A 19,081-nucleotide genomic window follows, 5' to 3' on the forward strand; every position below is an offset into this window, starting at 1 on the left:
GTAACACAGCTCTGTTTATCATATTAGATACATTTGAGTGTGTTGAAATTGTTATAATGTTACTCTGTGCGTTCTCTCGGCGGCTGCTGTGAGACTCTGTTACACACTACAGTAAGATAGATCGATTTTAGAATATCATATTAAATGCTGGATGGCTTGTGTTGATAAAAGGCATGAAATTAATTTTAAAACGTATTGTATGATGGAGAAAATTCTGTATTACTGTTACTAAAAATAAAGCTGGATCTGATTATGCTATGTTAGCTACTTCACAAAATAGTGTTTTTCTCCGAGGCATGGTAAAGCATGGTTCCTCGCAAAAAATCAAGAAAATTAGATTTAAACAATAAGAATAAACATGTTGAGCTATATAACAATAATTAGTTTTCTGTCTATAAATATATCAAAACAGTAACATTCCATTGTCTATTAAAACATGTAATATATTAAAGCATCTTTGGTGTTTCCATGGTTTATACAAAATAAAACGGGAAACCGAGGGTAATGCGGGTATGACGCAATCAACAGGCGACTCCTCACAAATATCAATTGTCTCACGATTTAAAATAGTTGCAAAACATTTGGGATGTTGTACTCAAGTGTATATAAAAAAATATATATGACTGCACACTCAACTTGCGAATAGTTTATTTATCAACATTTCGGCAAAGAGCCTTTGTCAAGGTTTGTGTAAGTACTCAAGTGAACAAAATATATAACACTGGCCTAGTGGTTTTTGGATATTTTACTGCAAAAAACTTACATATTGAACTAATTAACTTGCAATGATGATTTGCAAATGTAGCATCATGTTATGACTTTACTTGTTGTTTTAGTTACTAAAATATGTTATTAAGGAATGAATACATTATGACACATTTAATTAATAACAATTCATATATTACTTAATCTATTAATCATATAGACTTTCTATTAGTTGCTGATGCAGTAATCATTACTTAATGGTTTAGTTCTTCATTAGTCATACATTAACGCATGATTATCTATGCATTAGTTAAGCATGAATTAATGCATATTAGTGCACCTGTATTGTAAAGTGCTACCCATAAATATCACTCAAATTGAGTCAATAAAACTGAACTGTTTGTTTTATGCTTATTCAACTTTGCAACTTTATAACAAATACAAACGTCATTGCCTACTATACACTTTATCAGTGTTATAACACAGCTAAAGACCCCATGGGGTAAAATACATTATTTCTCAAAAGACTAAATGACTAAACAATCTCAATAATAATCACTACACTTTCCTAAATTTTCCCCATGAGGTATAAAAGATATAATTTTAGACATATTGTTGCGAAAGATATTTCATTTTCAGTTTTCTTGAATGCGATTAGTTTTTCAGTAACTGGACAGTATAGCTAAAGTAAGGCTATTCGGCCTATCAATATCAATGCACACTCAAAACCTGGAAATATCAGAGAATGGGTGATTTCAATAAACTAGCAAATGTAAATCCTATAATATATCTAAAATATTTCAGAAAGAATGAATAAAGAAGTAGAAATCCCTCTTTGTGAGTGCAATGTTTAAAAAACTCTTTATTTAGTTTCAGTGTTTTGACTAGCTCAAACGAACAGGCAGTGACGCGGGCAGCCCGCGGGTCTTTCGAGTCAATGCGGAAGCGGCCAGAAGTCTAGGAGCAGGAAAACCAAAACGATTGTAGTAGGATTGTAGAAAAGCAACATTTGCTCTTATATTTTTAATTCCACATAGCCATTAAACATTCATTTATATCATCATGATTTTGTTGGAAATCAACAATCGGATCATAGAGGAGACTCTCAGCCTCAAATTCGACAGCGCGAGCAACGGGTAAGATCTTCCTGTCTGAGTCACAACTCGCATCAAACATCGCTCATTTAATGCATGTATGCGTTGACAAGAGCCATATTTTCTTTTGCACGGATAAAATAACATGATAACACATGCGTTTGTGTTTTGTGAGATGATTTGTTGATTGTTCGTGTTCGAGTAATGAAGTGTCCTGTATAATGGGGTGTGTCCAGCAGTTCAGGTCACATAGAAAACCATTAACGATACATTTATGTGTGTTTGTGAACGCGGCATCAACGTAATTGCTTAAACAAGTCTCTTGAGTGATTCTGACCATTGCACACACGTCGCTTTCGGCTGACCCGATTTCTTGAATTGTTTAGTCCCAGTGAAGACTGAAGACACTTCCTGTACATAGCTTCTGCCTAAATCAGTCGGATGCATGTCGCTGCAAGATCAGCGCTTCTTTCAGACCCGTCCATGCAGGATGAAGTAGCTCTGTAGGTTCCTCGGGAATTTCATTTTCCTCCAGTATGTGACTTTGCGCGTGCTTGCGCTCGTGCTGGAACGTCCACGCGCCTGCTGTGACTCATCTTGTATCATTAAAGCATATAAATAAAAATAAATTCTGATCTGTTTCCGCTTTTTAAGTTATTTTACTTTAAATGAGAGTTAATTAAACGGTTCGTTATTGCTTTTAAAGAAACAGTGCGTCAAAACATTAAAGTTATTGTTTACATTATTTACTTAATTCTGATTGGTCAATTACGACATTCAGGTAAAATATTTCTGAATAATGACCGCTGTTAATCACCACACCGTATAAATAACTTATTTTAGTATTATATAAGTTAATAAAATTATTTCAGCAATGAATATTTCATTTATGTATTTATTTATTTGGCGCGTAGGTGTGTAGTAAGTGGAATAATGTACAGTCATTATTGCATAATAATAATAAATCACTTCTGCTTGCAGTCCTAGTCATTTTAGATGACTGTCCATTATCCTTTAGGGTGAATTCAGGGTGATTGGGACACTTTTTGCCATTGAGATGAATTGTAAAAAGTATCCCATTCAACGTGAACCTGGAAGCTTTTTAGTCTATGGGCTTTTTCTAAATCGTCTGAAATAAGGTCTGTGGTTAACAAAGCCTCTAAATACTTTGACGTTTTGATCTATGACATAAAACACACCAGTTATAACCAGTTATAAACCTTTATTATGTCTTTAAAAACGGCGGTTGCTAACAAGTTGCTAAAAGGGACTACTTCCTTTGGCGGGACTTTAGGCGTCATCACGACAAACAGGACATTTGGACAGCATGTCTCATGAAAAAGTGGACAAGTATTCACAGCACAGATCATAATCAGCGAGCATGTTTTTAAATAAAATTGTTTATTAAATAAAGTTTGAGGATGCTTTTGGTGACGTTGATCTGCGACCATGGTGTGCTGTTGTCCATTTATAGCCTAATGTTAGCTTTTTATACATCTGACGGCTTTATTTAGGTTTCAAAATGTATAAATGTTGTGTTAACTTGAAAAGATGATCTTGATAGATAAAACGTGTAAGTGTCATAACCCTTTGTTAAACACAGAGCTTATTTTTTTGCGTTTTTTCCAAAAGTCTTTGGGAAAAATGCATTGGCTTTCGATCGAGGAAACCCGTGCGCCGCTAACTTCCGGGTTGGCGTACAAACACACGTCATCTCTGAGGTACTCTATAGAATAACAAAAGACTCATCACTCGTATTGTTTTGAATGGGAGAAAGTGCAATGCGCAATATGGCGGAATAAGAGCCAATCGCTGACTGGCGAAGTCTTTGCGTCACTGCAGCGGCTGTTAGAGGCTCCGGTTCATATAGAAACAGTCAGACGCGCGCCTCCGAAATGAGGCACAAGAGACGCGCATTTAGTTGTGCGCATGAGCATTAGCTTGATCCAGCCTGGAAAAATACCATTTTCTTGTCATGATTTGAGCGTTTAGAAACAAAATTTATGAGACTGTTGTTGACAGATTTCATTGGTGATTTCAAATATGAAATTTAATCAAAAGCTTGGGGAACAGTTTTGGAGAAATTCATGTTTCCCCATTCAAAGATATACTTTGCCTGAGAGGTGTTTCAAAGATGGCCGCCGAGAATACTGTCAATGGGATGAACTGTTCTTTTAAAGATTAAATCATTCATGTTCCTGCTCAGCCTTAATGAGGCTGAATATTTTGATAATAGCGATTTATTTTCCTCTTATTATTGTCCCGTATTTAAAGTGACTTGATTTTCCTATCTTTGTGCACACACAGCGTATAGAATGTCATTTATTTCCATATAGCAGACTCACAAAATGCTTTTTGTTGTCGTTCAGGAACAAGCCTGAAGCGGTAGACGTTACATTTGCAGGTAAGGTTGAAATATGAATGAGTGGAAGTCTGTGTTTCTATTGTCCAAACTGTGTTATTACTATCATGCACATATTTTAATGTGTTCTCTTGTGCTTGCACATCCACTGTAAAGGATGCTACATTAACAGTAATGTTTATTATTTTACACTGATAAAAGCAAAATGATTGACATTGATTGTTTTTCGATGGTAGACTTCGATGGTGTGCTCTACCACATCTCCAACCCCAATGGAGACAAAACTAAAGTAATGGTCAGCATCTCTCTCAAGTTCTTCAAGGAGCTTCAGGAGCACGGCGCCGATGAGGTACGAGCAGAAAATCACCAAACCTGTCAAGAACATGTCTGGGTTGAATTTCAGTGAGCCTAAAAATTGGCTTTTATCTTTTATCTTTTTTTTTTTTTTTAATTTAACATGTACACTACTGTTCAAAAGTCCAAAAGTCTTATGCTCATTAGGGCTGCACTTATTTGACCGTACAAAACTGTAATATTGTGAAAATTTATTACAGTTTAAAAGAACTGATTTCTATTTTAAAATATAATTTATTGCCATGATGGCAAAGCTGAATTTTCGGTCTTCAGTGTCACATGATCCTTTAGAAATCATTCTGATATGATGATTTGCTGCTCAAGAAACATTTCTTATTATTATCAATGTTGATTTTTTTTTTATGAATAGAAAGTTCAAAAGAACATTATTTATTTGAAATAGAAATCTTTTGTGACATTATAAATGTCTTTTAATCAATTTAATACACCTTTACTGAAAAAAGTATAAATTCCTTAATAAAAATCTCATTGAATCAAAACTTTTGAACGGTAGTGTGTTTTTATTACTTTTTATGAAATATGACCTGGATATGTTGTTGTGAGTTTTACCTTTTTACATTGCCACATTATGTTCAATACAGTTTTTCACAAGAACATCGTCATAGCTTACTGAGCAATAGGACTAGTTGGTTGCAAGATTGCAGCTGTTTTTTTTGTTTGTTTGTTTTTTTTATGTTTGTAGATAGGGCTGGGCGATGTATCGAATGCTTTTGTCACGCGCATTTCTTCAGTAAAGCCGGTTCCCTGATTACCGCTAAATCGCCATCACCTGCCTTCAAATGAAGCGACATTTAATAGACAGAGCCGTAGTTCACTGATAAGACACGCAATATCGCGTTCAATATCGATATGTATCGCCGTCGATATTGAACGCGATATTGCGTGTCTTATCAGTGAACTGCGGCTCTGTCTATTAAATGCCGCTTCATTTGAAAGCAGGTGATGGCGATTTAGCGGCAATCAGGGAACCGGCTTTACTGAAGAAATGCGCGTGACAAAAGCATTCGATACATCGCCCAGCCCTATTTGAAGATTATATATTGTAATTATCACCTGTTATGAAAATACAGTTCAGATTTCCTGTGGACAATTATGCCTGTTTCACACTTGTAGCATTTGTCGCTCGCAGTTGAACCCCGACTTACTGCAAAAACATATTTTATTAACTAAAACAGCAAGTGAAGTCATAACATAATGCTACATTTGCAAATCATCATTGCAAGTTAATGATTAGTGCACTATGTAAGTTTTTTGCTGTAAAATAACTAGGCCAGTGTTATATATTTTGTTCACTTGAGTACTTACAATATCCCAAATGTTTCCAACTATTTGTAAATCGTGAGAAAATTGCAATTTTAAGCAAGGCTCCGGGATGTGTGAGGAGTCGCCTGTCAATGGCGTCATACCCGCGTTACCCTCGGTTTATTTTGTAGAATCCATGGAAACACCAAAGATGCTTTAATATTTACATGTTTTAATTGTATCGTCCATTCTGTCACGTTTTTCAGGTATTCTCCTCCGACCATCATGTCTGTATCATGCTTTGATTTATGATGGCCACTATACTCTGCTGCGATCGACCGTGTTCCCCTCCTACTGTCCCGTACACATCTGCATATGACATGCTGTATAGTTTACATGATGAAAGTAATCTTAAAGTCCCCCTGTGGTGAAAATCAAGTTTTTAATGTTGTTTATATGTCTTTATGGTGTTTTTAATATGCTTTAAGACAAACCATGTGCAAATTCATAAGTCAACACCATTGAGTATTTTCTTTTTAAAACTGCAGTGATCTAAAGACAGTTTCAAAAACGTGGTTTGAAATCGCTGGTGTTTCTGATGTCACAAACTACCTTGTAACCAATCACATCAATGTGCCGGCGGGCTTTGGCATATCATTAACAGTGAACTAGCAGGGGAGTCTCGAGAGAAGCCAGGTTTTCTGTTGATATTAAAAATTGGCTAGATTTAGCAATATAGGGGGTGTATGATGTATATAACGTTGTTATGATGAACTATATGCCTTTCTCCACTGACGTTCTGGCAGTTGTAAGGATAACGATTGTTAGAAGGCAGTTGTCCGACTCTGAGATGGCGAACGGGAACATGGTTTGTGTGTAACATTAGCAACACATGATTAGCTGTTTGATAACAGTCAAGCAAAAGGCTAATCATATGAATTACTGTTATGTGTCCGACGTTGTAAAAAAGCGATACCTCAGTAAGTTGACCGAGTGGATCACTGAGCTGGTCTGAGCGAGTGGAGGCGGGGCTAATTATCATATTCATAGATCTACATATACTAAATGAAGCAAGGGTGTAGAGTTACATTCAAGCTATTTTAAGACATGAAGACATTTTTTTTCAGCAGAAAAAAAGGTTTAAATATGATATTTTAGTGATCAAAGATGAGTTTTAAGGAATAAAAATATTGACTCCGGGGGACTTTAAAGTTAAGATATACCTCTAGTTTTAATTTTAAAGTTTAGGGAAAAACTCATGGCAATGATGTGTTTTCATGTATTTTTATTTATTGTTTCACTGCGCTGAATGTCAAATGGTGATTGTGAACCATTTAATGGTTGAATTAGTAATTTTTTTGTGCTAACTCAAAAAACAAGAACAATGCACCGTGGCTTTAATTCAGCGTGAGCGGTGCAGTAAAAATAAACTTTGCACTAAATGTTCACGGCACCGCCTCTGTTACCATGGGCGGCGAAAAAAATATACGCTGCTTACGTGTGCGGTGTGAAACAGGCCTTATGCAACGTGAAGTTGCAGAAAAGTCACTTTATTTCACTCAGGCTTTTGTGTCATTATCTCTTACTGTCCTTGTCTTGTGATTTTGCATTCAGTCCAGGGTGATCACATTTAATCACCATGTAAGGTTTTAAATGGCTTGTGGTTTCACGATGAAACAGGAAGTGTCTATGACTCACTTTGGATGGAGGAAGTCACGTTGTAAAAAAAGAAACATTGGTTCCTTGTCCTTTTTTTAAGCCAGTGTTCAGTTAATTTAGTGATCTGCTGTTTTCAATTTTAAATTGATATATTTCAAGATCAGTGCAGTTGCTTCTGCAGGAATTTGAATCAGTGCTTTGAGAAAATTAATTGTTTTAGGGCGGGATTATCATGGGTCTGTAGGGTTCACGGAGTTGAGGTTGATGGGTGGCCTTTTCCCTGCCAATGCAAATAAATATTCAAAGTATGTCCCAGCCCCATTCAGGACTGCCAATGTAAATCAATTGAATTACCATTGCAAAATAGAGGAACCAGTAGAAACAGCTCCCGGCTTCCTGTCTGCCCTTGACATCCACACAGAGACAAAATTAAAATGATGATTTTTTTCTTTTTTCAACTCTTTTATCTGTTGAATCTTGACTATATACTGACATTCAGGCTAAAAAAGGTGACAAAATACAGAGAAAGCATGTTAAAAATGCCAAGAATGAAACAAGCCAGTGCCTGTCATTTTATACATGGTTAGTTGACATGAAATAGGTTTTTGGAAGTTAATGTGCCCTGAAATGTATGGAAGCTTGTTTCCGCCATGAGTTTACGTCATTATTCAGTTTTTTTTTTTTCCTTAGAATTGCAAGATAACTTGCATTTCTGACTTTTTCTCACAAATGTGAGAGAGAAGCTCGTAATTGTGAGTTTTAAAGTCCAATTTTGAGGGAAAATGAAGACTTTTTTTTCCTCAGAATTATGAGTTTATATCTCACAATTTTGACTTGCTATTGCGAGGTTTTATTATAATATTTTATAATTCTGAGAAAAAAAGTCAGAATTACCTTTTTTATTTTTTATTCAGTGGCAGAAACAAGCTTCCATAGAAATGTGACATGCTATAGTCTATTAAAACTGCTTCTTATTAATTATTTTACAATTGTTACACCTGCAGATTCGACATTTCAAAGACCTGATGTTTGTATTTTTTAATGAGCTAGTTAAGCCAAAAAGTGGAAAATAGTAACAAGCTGTAGGGCCTAAGATATACACTTTCAAGATTTAATCATCTTTGTTGAAGTTGTTATAATTCTTATAGAATAATTCAGTGTTTTTTTTTTTTTTAAATAGTCATTGACTTAAGATTTAAATTTTTATATTTTTGAATTTAAATTTGTTTGTTGTGTTTCAGTTGCTGAAGCGTGTTTATGGAAATTTGCTCGTGGCACCAGAAGATGGTAAGCCAAATGGCTGCTGTTTTAATTTGTGTTATTTTTACTGTAAGAATTTTGGTTTGATGGTTCGTTGCTGTTCCTCTCTGAAGGGTACAACATTTCGCTGCTCTTTGACCTGGATGCTCTTCCACCGAACAAAGAGGAGATGATCCACCAGGCTGGCATTCTCAAGAGAAACTGCTTTGCTTCTGTCTTCGAGAAGTACTTCAAGTTCCAGGAGGAGGGTCGTGAGGGAGAGAAAAGGGCTGTTGTCCATTACAGGGATGACGAGTCTATGTAAGCTACTTGAACTTTCGTCAATAGGACTGCAATTAACAACTAATCTAGTGATCATTTGTCTGATTAATTGCAATTGCAATTACATTTTTGAATTTAATTGATAAAACATATTATCAATGTGCAATTTTTAGGTGAGGAAAATGTAGAATGCATTGAATGCACGTAACACGTTTCATGTAGAACAATTTAAATTGTTACAATGTAAATGGCAATATATATTTAAATACATTTTCTCACATTATCACAAGTATTGCCACAGCTTGAAATCAGCATGAATAACCAAATAAAGAATCATAACTAGATTTTCACATTTTCTGAAGAAATTTTAAGCGACTCAAATCTTTTTAAATCCAAAATTTGTTAATAATTAATTCAGGTTAATTAGGATAGTTGATAGTTCACCCAAAAATAAAAATTGTTATCATTTACTCACCCTCATGTTGTTTCAAACCTGTATGAGTTTCTTTCTTCTGTTGAACACAAAAGAAGATATTTTAAAGAATGTTGAACAGTCGACGGTAGCCACTGACTTCCATAGTACTTTTTTTTTCCTACTATGGAAGTCAATGGCTACCATCAACTGTTCTTCAACATTCTTTAAAATATCTTCTTTTGTGTTCAACAGAAGAAAGAAACTCATACAGGTTTGGAACAACATGAGGGTGACCATTTTTTTTTTTGGGTGAACTATCCCTTTAAGATATATTCTCTGAAAATACATTTTATTAGACAATTTGATTTAAGGCTTAGTATCTTTTTTCAAACATGTTTTACACACAGTTTGTAATCTAGCTCACATCTCATCTGAATTTGTTTTTGTTTTTTCAGGTATATTGAGGCAAAGAAAGACCGAGTAACTGTTGTGTTCAGCACAGTGTTCAAGGATGACGACGATGTTATCATCGGGAAAGTGTTCATGCAGGTTCGGTCTTTTTGTCCCATTTCTCTGGAATAGTTCTCAGGTTCAATCTTGACCATTTCTGTATTGCCTCACCCTACAGTCGTTTCTGTATGCTTAAAATGTCAAAACACATGCCCTCTCTGTGTTTTGCAATCCATTTTGTGTCATGGTTTCCCATTGAAATAACAAGGTTAAACTACTGTATGTCAACCAAAGCTGTCATTTCTGTATTTACAGAACAAAATGCTGCCACTCTGACCTCAAAACTGACCTCAGAGCTGTACTGTATGCATTTCTCAACATATTGAGTCATTGTATAGCACTGTAACATATGCATTTCTGTAACGTATGCATTTCCCTCCAAAAAAATATTTGGACAAATAAGCCACAATCACATGTTTTTGCTTTATATAAAAAATAACAACGCAAGTGGCGTTTATTTAAAGAAATAAGCAAGCAATAATTTCATTCAAAACAAAATGAAGTTTATATGTAATGTAGCGAACTTTTTAAGTGTCCTGAAGTGTCCAAATATGTTTTGGGGCTATGTATGTATGTGTGTATATATATATATATAATTTATAATATTAGACTCTTTAATGAAATTCAGTCATTTAATAAAATAAAACAATTACACTTTTATTCAAAGTAACACTAAAATTGGACAGAAAATATGTTAATATTAAATATCAGTTATTCTTTATTCAGTTCCATGCAACAATATCAAATTTAACAGATTTATGTATTTATTTATTTATTTATTTTTACCAATGATCCAAATAATGTATAGTCCTACAAAACTATTATTATCTATTACAAAACAATTATTAACACTGGCAAAAAAGAGAGAATTAAATATTAATAACTGATTGTTATTATGTATGCTTTTTTGTGTGCTTTTTGTTTTGCTATGCTTTTTTTTGCATAATAAAATAAAACCTGTAGCTATAGTTTGCCTTTCTTGTCAAAAATTTGTCAGATAAACACCTTAACCAAGTTTAGTGTTTTGTTCCTCCCTCAAATTTCAAATATTTAAAAAAATATATAACATTTTTCTCATAATTTGATTGTTTAATGAAACTTTTTAGGGTCATAAAAATCATCTGGACATCGCTTTAAGCCAATGTAAATTGAAAATGAATAATGAATGGCCATGTAATAATATCTGTTTGGGATAATCCAATGAATGAAATACTTTACAAATGAAAGACACTTCTAATGTAATTGGACAGTCTTCACAAAATCACCTACACATAATGATGTCAGCAGTGCAAACCACCACCAGAACAGCTGCTGTGTTTGTTACAGTGATGTTTGACAGTTGTTACGACGACAGGACAAACCGATGACTGTTTCTCTCTGTGTTCAGGAGTTTAAGGAGGGCAGGAGGGCCAGTCACACGGCTCCGCAGGTGCTGTTCAGTCACAGAGAACCTCCTCTGGAGCTGAAGGACACTGACGCCACAGTGGGAGACAACATCGGCTACATCACTTTTGGTTTGTACCATGAGGTCACATACACGTAAACATAAATTTAGTGTCTCAGAATAATAAGAATGGTTATTTTTCCTCACAAATGACACTTGTTCATTTTAGACACTGGTTGAAAACTATCATCAACCACAACTGCTAGTTGGAACAAAGTTAAATATAGACTTTGGTTAGGTTTACTTTGGTGAAGACTTGTATGTTAATGCGAGGCCAGAACAAAGCACTGCTGCTTACCTGTGACAGGTGCGCTGTTATTTGCATTTGGTTCAAGAGAGCAAACACCCAGCCTTTCTTCATGGCGGTTACACAAACCTCTTAATGAATTAAAAAAGCACCACACCCTTTCATCAAACCCACCAACGTTTGCCAGCGCTACTAAACTTCAGTTTTTCATGCAACCAGGAAGTATTTGGAGACATGCAGTGTTTACTAAGTGCTTATTTAGTTCTGTTTTATTTGTTCATTTTACTCTGGTAGCTTGCAGCAGTAACTGAAAATACTAATCTTGTAGTGTTATCCTATGCAAACCTCATGTTACAGATTATTTTATTCTGTAACAAATGCTTTTAGTTACTCAGATTGATGTAGGATTACACATCAGTTCAGGTTTCAAGTTTTATAGATTTATGTATTTTCCCTCATTGAATTGCAACTACACTGCAAAAATGATATTTCTAACAATTCTTGAAACGGGATAAATTTACTAAGATATTCAGGATAAATAAGCAACACTGCATAAGACTTGGTAGGAAAACAAGTCTGAATATCTTAAGTTTTTTATATATATATATATATATATATATATATATATATATATATATATATATATATATATATATATATATATATATATATATATATATAAAATATATATACAGCTATGGAAAAAAATTAAGAGACCACTTAACATTGATTTCTGAACTTGGAGTGGTCTCTTAATTTTTTCCATAGCTGTATATATATGATTTTGTTTTAAGACATAAAATATGATTTTTTTTTTTTTTGCAGTAATACATAATAAAAACATACTTATTTATATATTTTTATAAATAATAAATATGTATTATTTGTATATTATATTTAGAATAGTTTTAAACAAAATGTTTAGAAGATGATAAATGTTTAGATACCGAAATATGGTAACACTACATTAGTTAACATAACTAACTATGAGCAATATATTATTACAGCATTTATTAACTTTTATTAATGTTTGTTTATAAAAAATAAAATTGTTCATTGATTATTCATGTTAGTTCGCAGTGCATTAACTAACTTTTTAAAAATGTATTAGTAAATGTAGAAATTAACATCTTTAATTCATGTTCACGAATGCATTAACTAATATTAACCAACAAAGTGTAAATCTAAATACTTTTAGAATAATTTTTATTTTTATTTATTTATTTTTTTTGCAGTAATAAAAATTAATTGTATTTTCATAATACACTCTATAGTTCAAAGTTGCTGTTTGGATTTTAATAGGCAAATACTTACGAATCTATGAATGGATCATTATTACAGTGATTATGATGTTTCTAGCATGTTATATGTTTGGCAACGGTTCTTTTAACCCTAAATGATGGAGTGTGTAACTTTTCGTTTCTTAAACAACCAAGTTGTAAGACACATCATGGCCATATTCCAGGATGACAATGTCAAGATTCATCAGGGTTAAGATTGTGAAAGAATGGTTGTGAGGGAGCATGAAGAATCATTTTCACACATGAATTGGCACTGACCTTAACCTCAGTGTAAGTTTTTGGGATGTGCTGGAGGAGACTTTACAGAGTGCTCACCTCTTGCATTGTCAATACAAGATCTTGACCAAAAATTGATGCACTCTTGATGGAAATAACATCACAACATTTATTTCCATCGAGAGGTGCACCATTTTTTTTGGTCAAGATCTTGTATTGACAATGCAAGAGGTGAGCACTCTGTAAAGTCTCCTCCAGCACATCCCAAAAACTTACACTGAGGTTAAGGTCAGTGCCAATTCATGTGTGAAAATGATTCTTCATGCTCCCTCCCAACAATTCTTTCACAATTTGAGCCTGTTGAATCTTGACATTGTCATCCTGGAATATGGCCATGATGCGTCTTCCTACATGGTTGTTTAAGAAATGAAAAGCTACACACTCCATCAGTTAGGGTTAAAAACCATTGCCAAACATATAACATGCTAGAAACATCATAATCACTGTAATAATGATCCATCCATAGACTCTTAAGTATTTGCCTATTAACAGGATTGTTAACATGTTACCTAAATGTCACATTCAAATGTCTTATTCAAGTTCAAATCCTAAAATTATTTGAAATTATTTCCAACCAGTGCTGTTCCCCCGACACACCAATGCCAACACCAGAGACAACACCATCAACCTCATCCACACCTTCCGGGACTATCTGCACTACCACATAAAGTGCTCCAAGGTGAGACCCTCCTCAGAAATGCCTCAGTCGACCCAACAATGAGTCTTTGTGTTGATGAGGGCTCGAGGAAGGCCCTTGAATTTGTAAAAAGCTTTGTAATGGGCTTCTTAGTTTGCATACTTGCCATTCAACCATTCAGCCCTTTGTTTGGTGAGATGAAACAAATATGCTGGGTGGTTTTGACAGCAGGAAGAAAAATGCTTTAAAGTTAATGTATAATCAGCAGAGGTGTAAAGAGTACCTGAAAAACATACTTGATACCTTACAAATGACTCTATTACAAGTTACAATTCACCAATTCCAATACGACTTGAGTAAAAGTCTTAAAGTATCTGATTTTAACAGTACTTAAGTTTACTCATACTGAATGTAGACTCAAGGATGCATTAGTCCTCGACACCTAAGAGACATGCCAGTAAAAAACAAGAAACTGATTTTTTAGGAGAGTAATCATGTTTATTTTCTAAAATCAAAATAAAACTGAACACCTCAAAATTGCCTCTTAAATGTCTACAAACTCTCAAGTCTTAGTTATGCTCAAAAAGGGCAGAAGTAAACCAATATCCTTCAAAAAGGTCTCTTCAATATAACAGATAAACACTTGTGATTCACAACTACCCGCTAACGCACTCAAATTCACATAAAGTTGCCTTGTTGACAAGTTTGGGTGGGTAAGGGCAAAAGGCATTACCTTCAATGCCCTGTAGATGGCGATATCACTTCTTTTGTAGCTGAAATAAGCTGCTGCAGAACAAGTTAGGTGCCATGCAAAATGTAAAGAGTAACTGCATTATTTATAACAAATGTATTGGAGTAAATGGATACTTATTCAAAAATGTAGTCAAGTAGAGAATAAAAGTTGCTAATATCTTTGATACTCAGCTACAAAGTAGCCAAAAAGATACTTAAGTACAGTAACTGATTACTTTTACTCCCTCTGTTTTCTCCCACATTAGGCCTACATCCACACTCGTATGAGGTCCAAGACCTCAGACTTCCTCAAGGTACTCAACCGAGCTCGCCCAGATGCTGAGAAGAAAGAGATGAAAACTATTTCGTAAGTGCTGTTTTCACAACCTTTGGCATTTCACACTTTATATGAAACCGCAGATCAATGTCTTTAAAAAAGAAATCTTTCTCATGGGCTTTTTTCCCAGTGGTGGTGGTTGATTTGTGCTGATGTTGGTGCATGTCTCTGGGTTTTGTTCAATACTAGAGGCACATAGTTGCAAAAGATTAATTTGTGATAATGTGTTTAAAACTGGCTTTGACTCTTCGTTTTTATTAATTACTCCGAGGTGTTGCACCATCCGCTGTCTCTTAGAGGTTGATCTTATCAAAGCAGATTAGCGTGTACTTTTTAAACATGGTTGTTGTTTGAGCTTGTTTAAACTGAAACTTGGCCGAATGTTGCAAATTCTTTTTCTCTGTAATCAAAGGCCATTTCTTGTCTTCTACGACGCTGGTAGGACAGAACCCAAGGAAAATTGATTATCAGTAGCATAAAAACCTTTCAAAACTAACCGACAATGAGCTTTGATTATATTTGTCGGTGTGATTTTAACTAAAAAAAAAAAAAAAAATGTTTAATTGCTGAATTCCTTGTAAAGAATCTGTAAAGTACAGATTTTCATGAAAAAAGATCAATTGGAGTTTGTTACAAAAAACAATCAGAACAAAAATTGTGGCAAAAGAGCTTAGCAGCAACCACTTACTCCCATGAATCATTGCGAATGAAGCTTCTCTCTCAAACTTGTTATATTTGAATGTTTTGCCATAAATCTCTAATAATTATATTTTGTACTTGTATTAATATTGTATAAATCATTCAATTGTGATGCTTCATGGGACAAATAGTTCAGATATTGAGTTTCATCTCAGAGCTGGTTAGTTTGGTTCATGGCTTTGAACTTTGTTCAGTTTTTAGAAATGTAATGTATTTATTTTTTTATAACTTAAAAAAGTGTCACTACAGCGCCCCACATATGATATAGACAAAAATATATATTGTGGCCACAAATTAAGATTTCATTCTCTTCATTCCCTTCATTCTCTTCATTTCATTCCCTATATTTACAAAACTGTGGCCACATTGTTTTAATTTGTTAATTCGTCTTGATTTAATTAAAACAAGAGTACAACTTATTACAATGTGATTTAGTAAAATAAAGGAACAAATTATTATATCTTGCATACGATTTACTTGATGGAATGATTTAGTAAAATGTGCTAACGTATTATTTGGTCCTGGGAACAAATTCTCAATTCGTTGCCACAATGTACACAAACTTTTTTTCCTGCATGTCAAATTAGGGGCTCTATAGTTCATAAAGTTGAACGCAAACAAAAATAATTAACTGAACAGTTAGTACTTGTTTGATACTTTTTTTTTTTTTTAAAGCCAGTAGAGGTGTTTTAATTTTGAATTTTACACATTCAACCCTCAACCCTCATTTGCATTTAATCAGAAAATCATTTGTTTTATTTAAGTCCCCACAAATTCAGAAACTAGATGTTTTCCTCAATCAGACTGTTAATATTTACACAGTAAAAACAACCTCCTTAGTCAAAGAATTCACAATGGCTGCAATGTGAAGTGCTTCCCTTTGTCATCAGACGTTGAGGATTTCTTGGAAACGCTTTTCAATATAGTTTATTTTGTTGACAGTTAAGGCATTAAGTATTTTGAACTAAAAATGAGCACTCATCACAGAATTTATTTATTAGGTTAATTTTTATTTCTTCATAATGTTTATTGTTAATTCAGTGAACTAATGTTAACATATTGAATCTTATTGCAAAGTCTTGTGACATTTACCAGCAAAGTTACTTATAGTCAATGCAGTGTCTGTTAAGGCTGGGTATCGTTCAAAAATGTTCGATACCGAGACGATACCGATACCTTGACTTCGATACCGATACCTAAACGATACCTTTTTCGATACCAATTTTATAAAAAGATTACATAACCTCAAAAAAATCGGTTTTATATTTTAACTTTGTTGACTTTTTTTCAGACTCAAAGACTCATCTCCTGAGCCACTGCGGGGAATAATAAAAAAGCACAAATTAACAAAATTTACCCAACACAATAAATCAGTGCAAATAGTTTTAATAAAGTTTAGTTTTCAATGCAAACATTCAGTATGTGAGGCTCTTTTTAAATCACTCAGCAAATGTTCTTCAAAAAAAATTAATTATTATTAACAAGATCAAAGCGGAAGTAAGAGTGACGCAAGTTCGTTGCGTCTTACCGTGAAATAAGAGTTCTGTGTCTTTAATAAAATCAACACATTAATGATTCATCTCTCATCCACCCGCAATTAATTTGAATGTTATTTTTTTATTACTTGGCCCGACCCGCAGATTTTCCGCGGTATCAGGAGGACGCGGATACCCCTTTTTCAGCAGAATTGTTCGCGTTCTGGAGCCAGAGGCAGAGCCTGTGCTCGTGCAGGCGAACGATCGATCCTGTCACGAACCGGTCGCGTGTTTCCATAGACTTGAGGGAAGAACGCTGATGTAAAGCTGCTGTGTGTTGTACCTGTCCATAACTAGTCTAAAAAACATTGCGCGTTCCGCTGTTTCTGCAGGCAGTGCGACACTTTTGTTTTCTGTTAACAGTATCTGTAGTGAACCGGCTGCTCACATAAACAGCCGTTTCTCACCCGTCCATTCGGAGATAAACTGAAAACGAAACCGTTGATTCACGCGCCCTCTCGCACATAGGGTCTCTCTCGCGCGTATAGTATATATTTAGATTTAAATAATAATGTAGCGCAACGTTTCTTGCTCCTCAACGAGACAGCGAAAGCATTTCTCCGCCCCTCTCCTCGGCTCCATTCTGAGGTACCGAATGACAAGACACTTTTCGATACTCGATAGTATCGAGGCAGTTCGATCGGTACCTAAAAAGTATCGAGTTCGGTACCCAGCCCTAGTGTCTGTTGGGGGAGCATCAAAATAAGGTTTTAGCAGATATTAAGTTGATAGTTTAATAATGAGAGTTAGTTGACATGTAGTTGCCAATTTTCTTATAATTAGTAGAATGCCTGTTGGGGGAGCATCAATATAAGGTTTTAGCAGATATTAACTTGACAGTTTAATAATACTATAATGAGAGTTATTTGACATGTAGTTGCAAAGTTTCTTGTAATTAGTAGAATGTGTTGGAGAAGCATCAAAATAATTGTTAGCAGATATTATGCAGACAGTTTAATATTATAAGGATTTAGTTGATATGTAGTTGCAAAGTTATTTGTAGTTAGTAGAATGTGTTGGGGAGCATAAATTACGTGTTAGCAGATATTATGCAGACAGTTTAATAATATCATAATGAAAGTTAGTTGACATGTAGTTGCAAAGTTACTTGTAGTTAGTAGAATGTGTTGGGGAGCATATAAATAATATGTTAGCAGATATAAAGTTGACAGTTTAATAATACTATAATGAGAGTTAGTTGATATGTAGTTGCAGAGTTACTTTTAGTTAGTAGAATGTCTGTCGGTGGAGCGTCAAAATAAAGTGGTAGTAGATATTAAGCAGTCTACTAATATTTGACATGTAGTTGCAAAGTTGTAGTTGGTAGAATGTCTACAGTGGACTATCGAAATAAAGTGTAACTCTTATTTTTACTATTAGATTGACTATTTTTGTTAAATGTGTATGCACATTTTCTTGGTATCATGTGTCTGTAAATTTTGCCAATATAGAGTATAAAATTATGATTTGAATCTATATTTTATCACATTTATTCCACTGTTTTGACCTGGGAATATGAATCTAACCCTCTCACGATCTTTCCAGGGGCAAGACCTTCTCACGTTAAGGACATGATGTGCAATTACGAGACCAGCATCCGTGGACTCCATTATACACCTCTGGCCAGTGATGTCGATCCTCCACATGGAATTTGCACCTCAACAGGGAGACAAATAAATTCCTCGCTTTGCATTTATAGGATAAATGTTATTTGTATGTTGGATAAACAGATTTTTTGATACACTCTTATGTTTCACTGTGTAGCTCTGTTGTCTGACAGTGTTTTATTGACATAGTCATGCAGTATTTTCCCTTTCCTCTCTTCCTTTTGCCTTCGTTTCGCCAAATGCATCAATAATGGACATCATGAAATGGTCATGAATAAATCAGTCTTCTATACGAGATTTTTTTGTCTGTTCCTTGGGGTAAAATCATTTCATTTGGGGTCTGTAAGATTTTAAAAAAAAAATTGTTTTTGAAAATTTCCATG

The 19,081-nt window shown here is 34.4% G+C and overlaps 1 protein-coding gene across 1 annotated transcript; it reads left to right on the forward strand.

Moving 5' to 3' along the window:
* Positions 1-1,621: 1,621 nt before the first annotated feature.
* Positions 1,622-18,990, forward strand: arpc2 (actin related protein 2/3 complex, subunit 2). Its single transcript, XM_067409241.1, has 10 exons — positions 1,622-1,841; positions 4,169-4,203; positions 4,398-4,510; positions 8,679-8,724; positions 8,811-8,997; positions 9,829-9,922; positions 11,271-11,397; positions 13,730-13,830; positions 14,787-14,887; positions 18,637-18,990. The coding sequence occupies exons 1-10, from the start codon at positions 1,768-1,770 to the stop codon at positions 18,656-18,658; spliced, it is 900 nt and encodes a 299-aa protein (XP_067265342.1). The 5' UTR covers positions 1,622-1,767; the 3' UTR covers positions 18,659-18,990.
* Positions 18,991-19,081: the final 91 nt, after the last annotated feature.

Source organism: Chanodichthys erythropterus, chromosome 14 (genome assembly GCF_024489055.1).
Source record: "Chanodichthys erythropterus isolate Z2021 chromosome 14, ASM2448905v1, whole genome shotgun sequence".
Taxonomy (NCBI): domain Eukaryota; kingdom Metazoa; phylum Chordata; class Actinopteri; order Cypriniformes; family Xenocyprididae; genus Chanodichthys; species Chanodichthys erythropterus.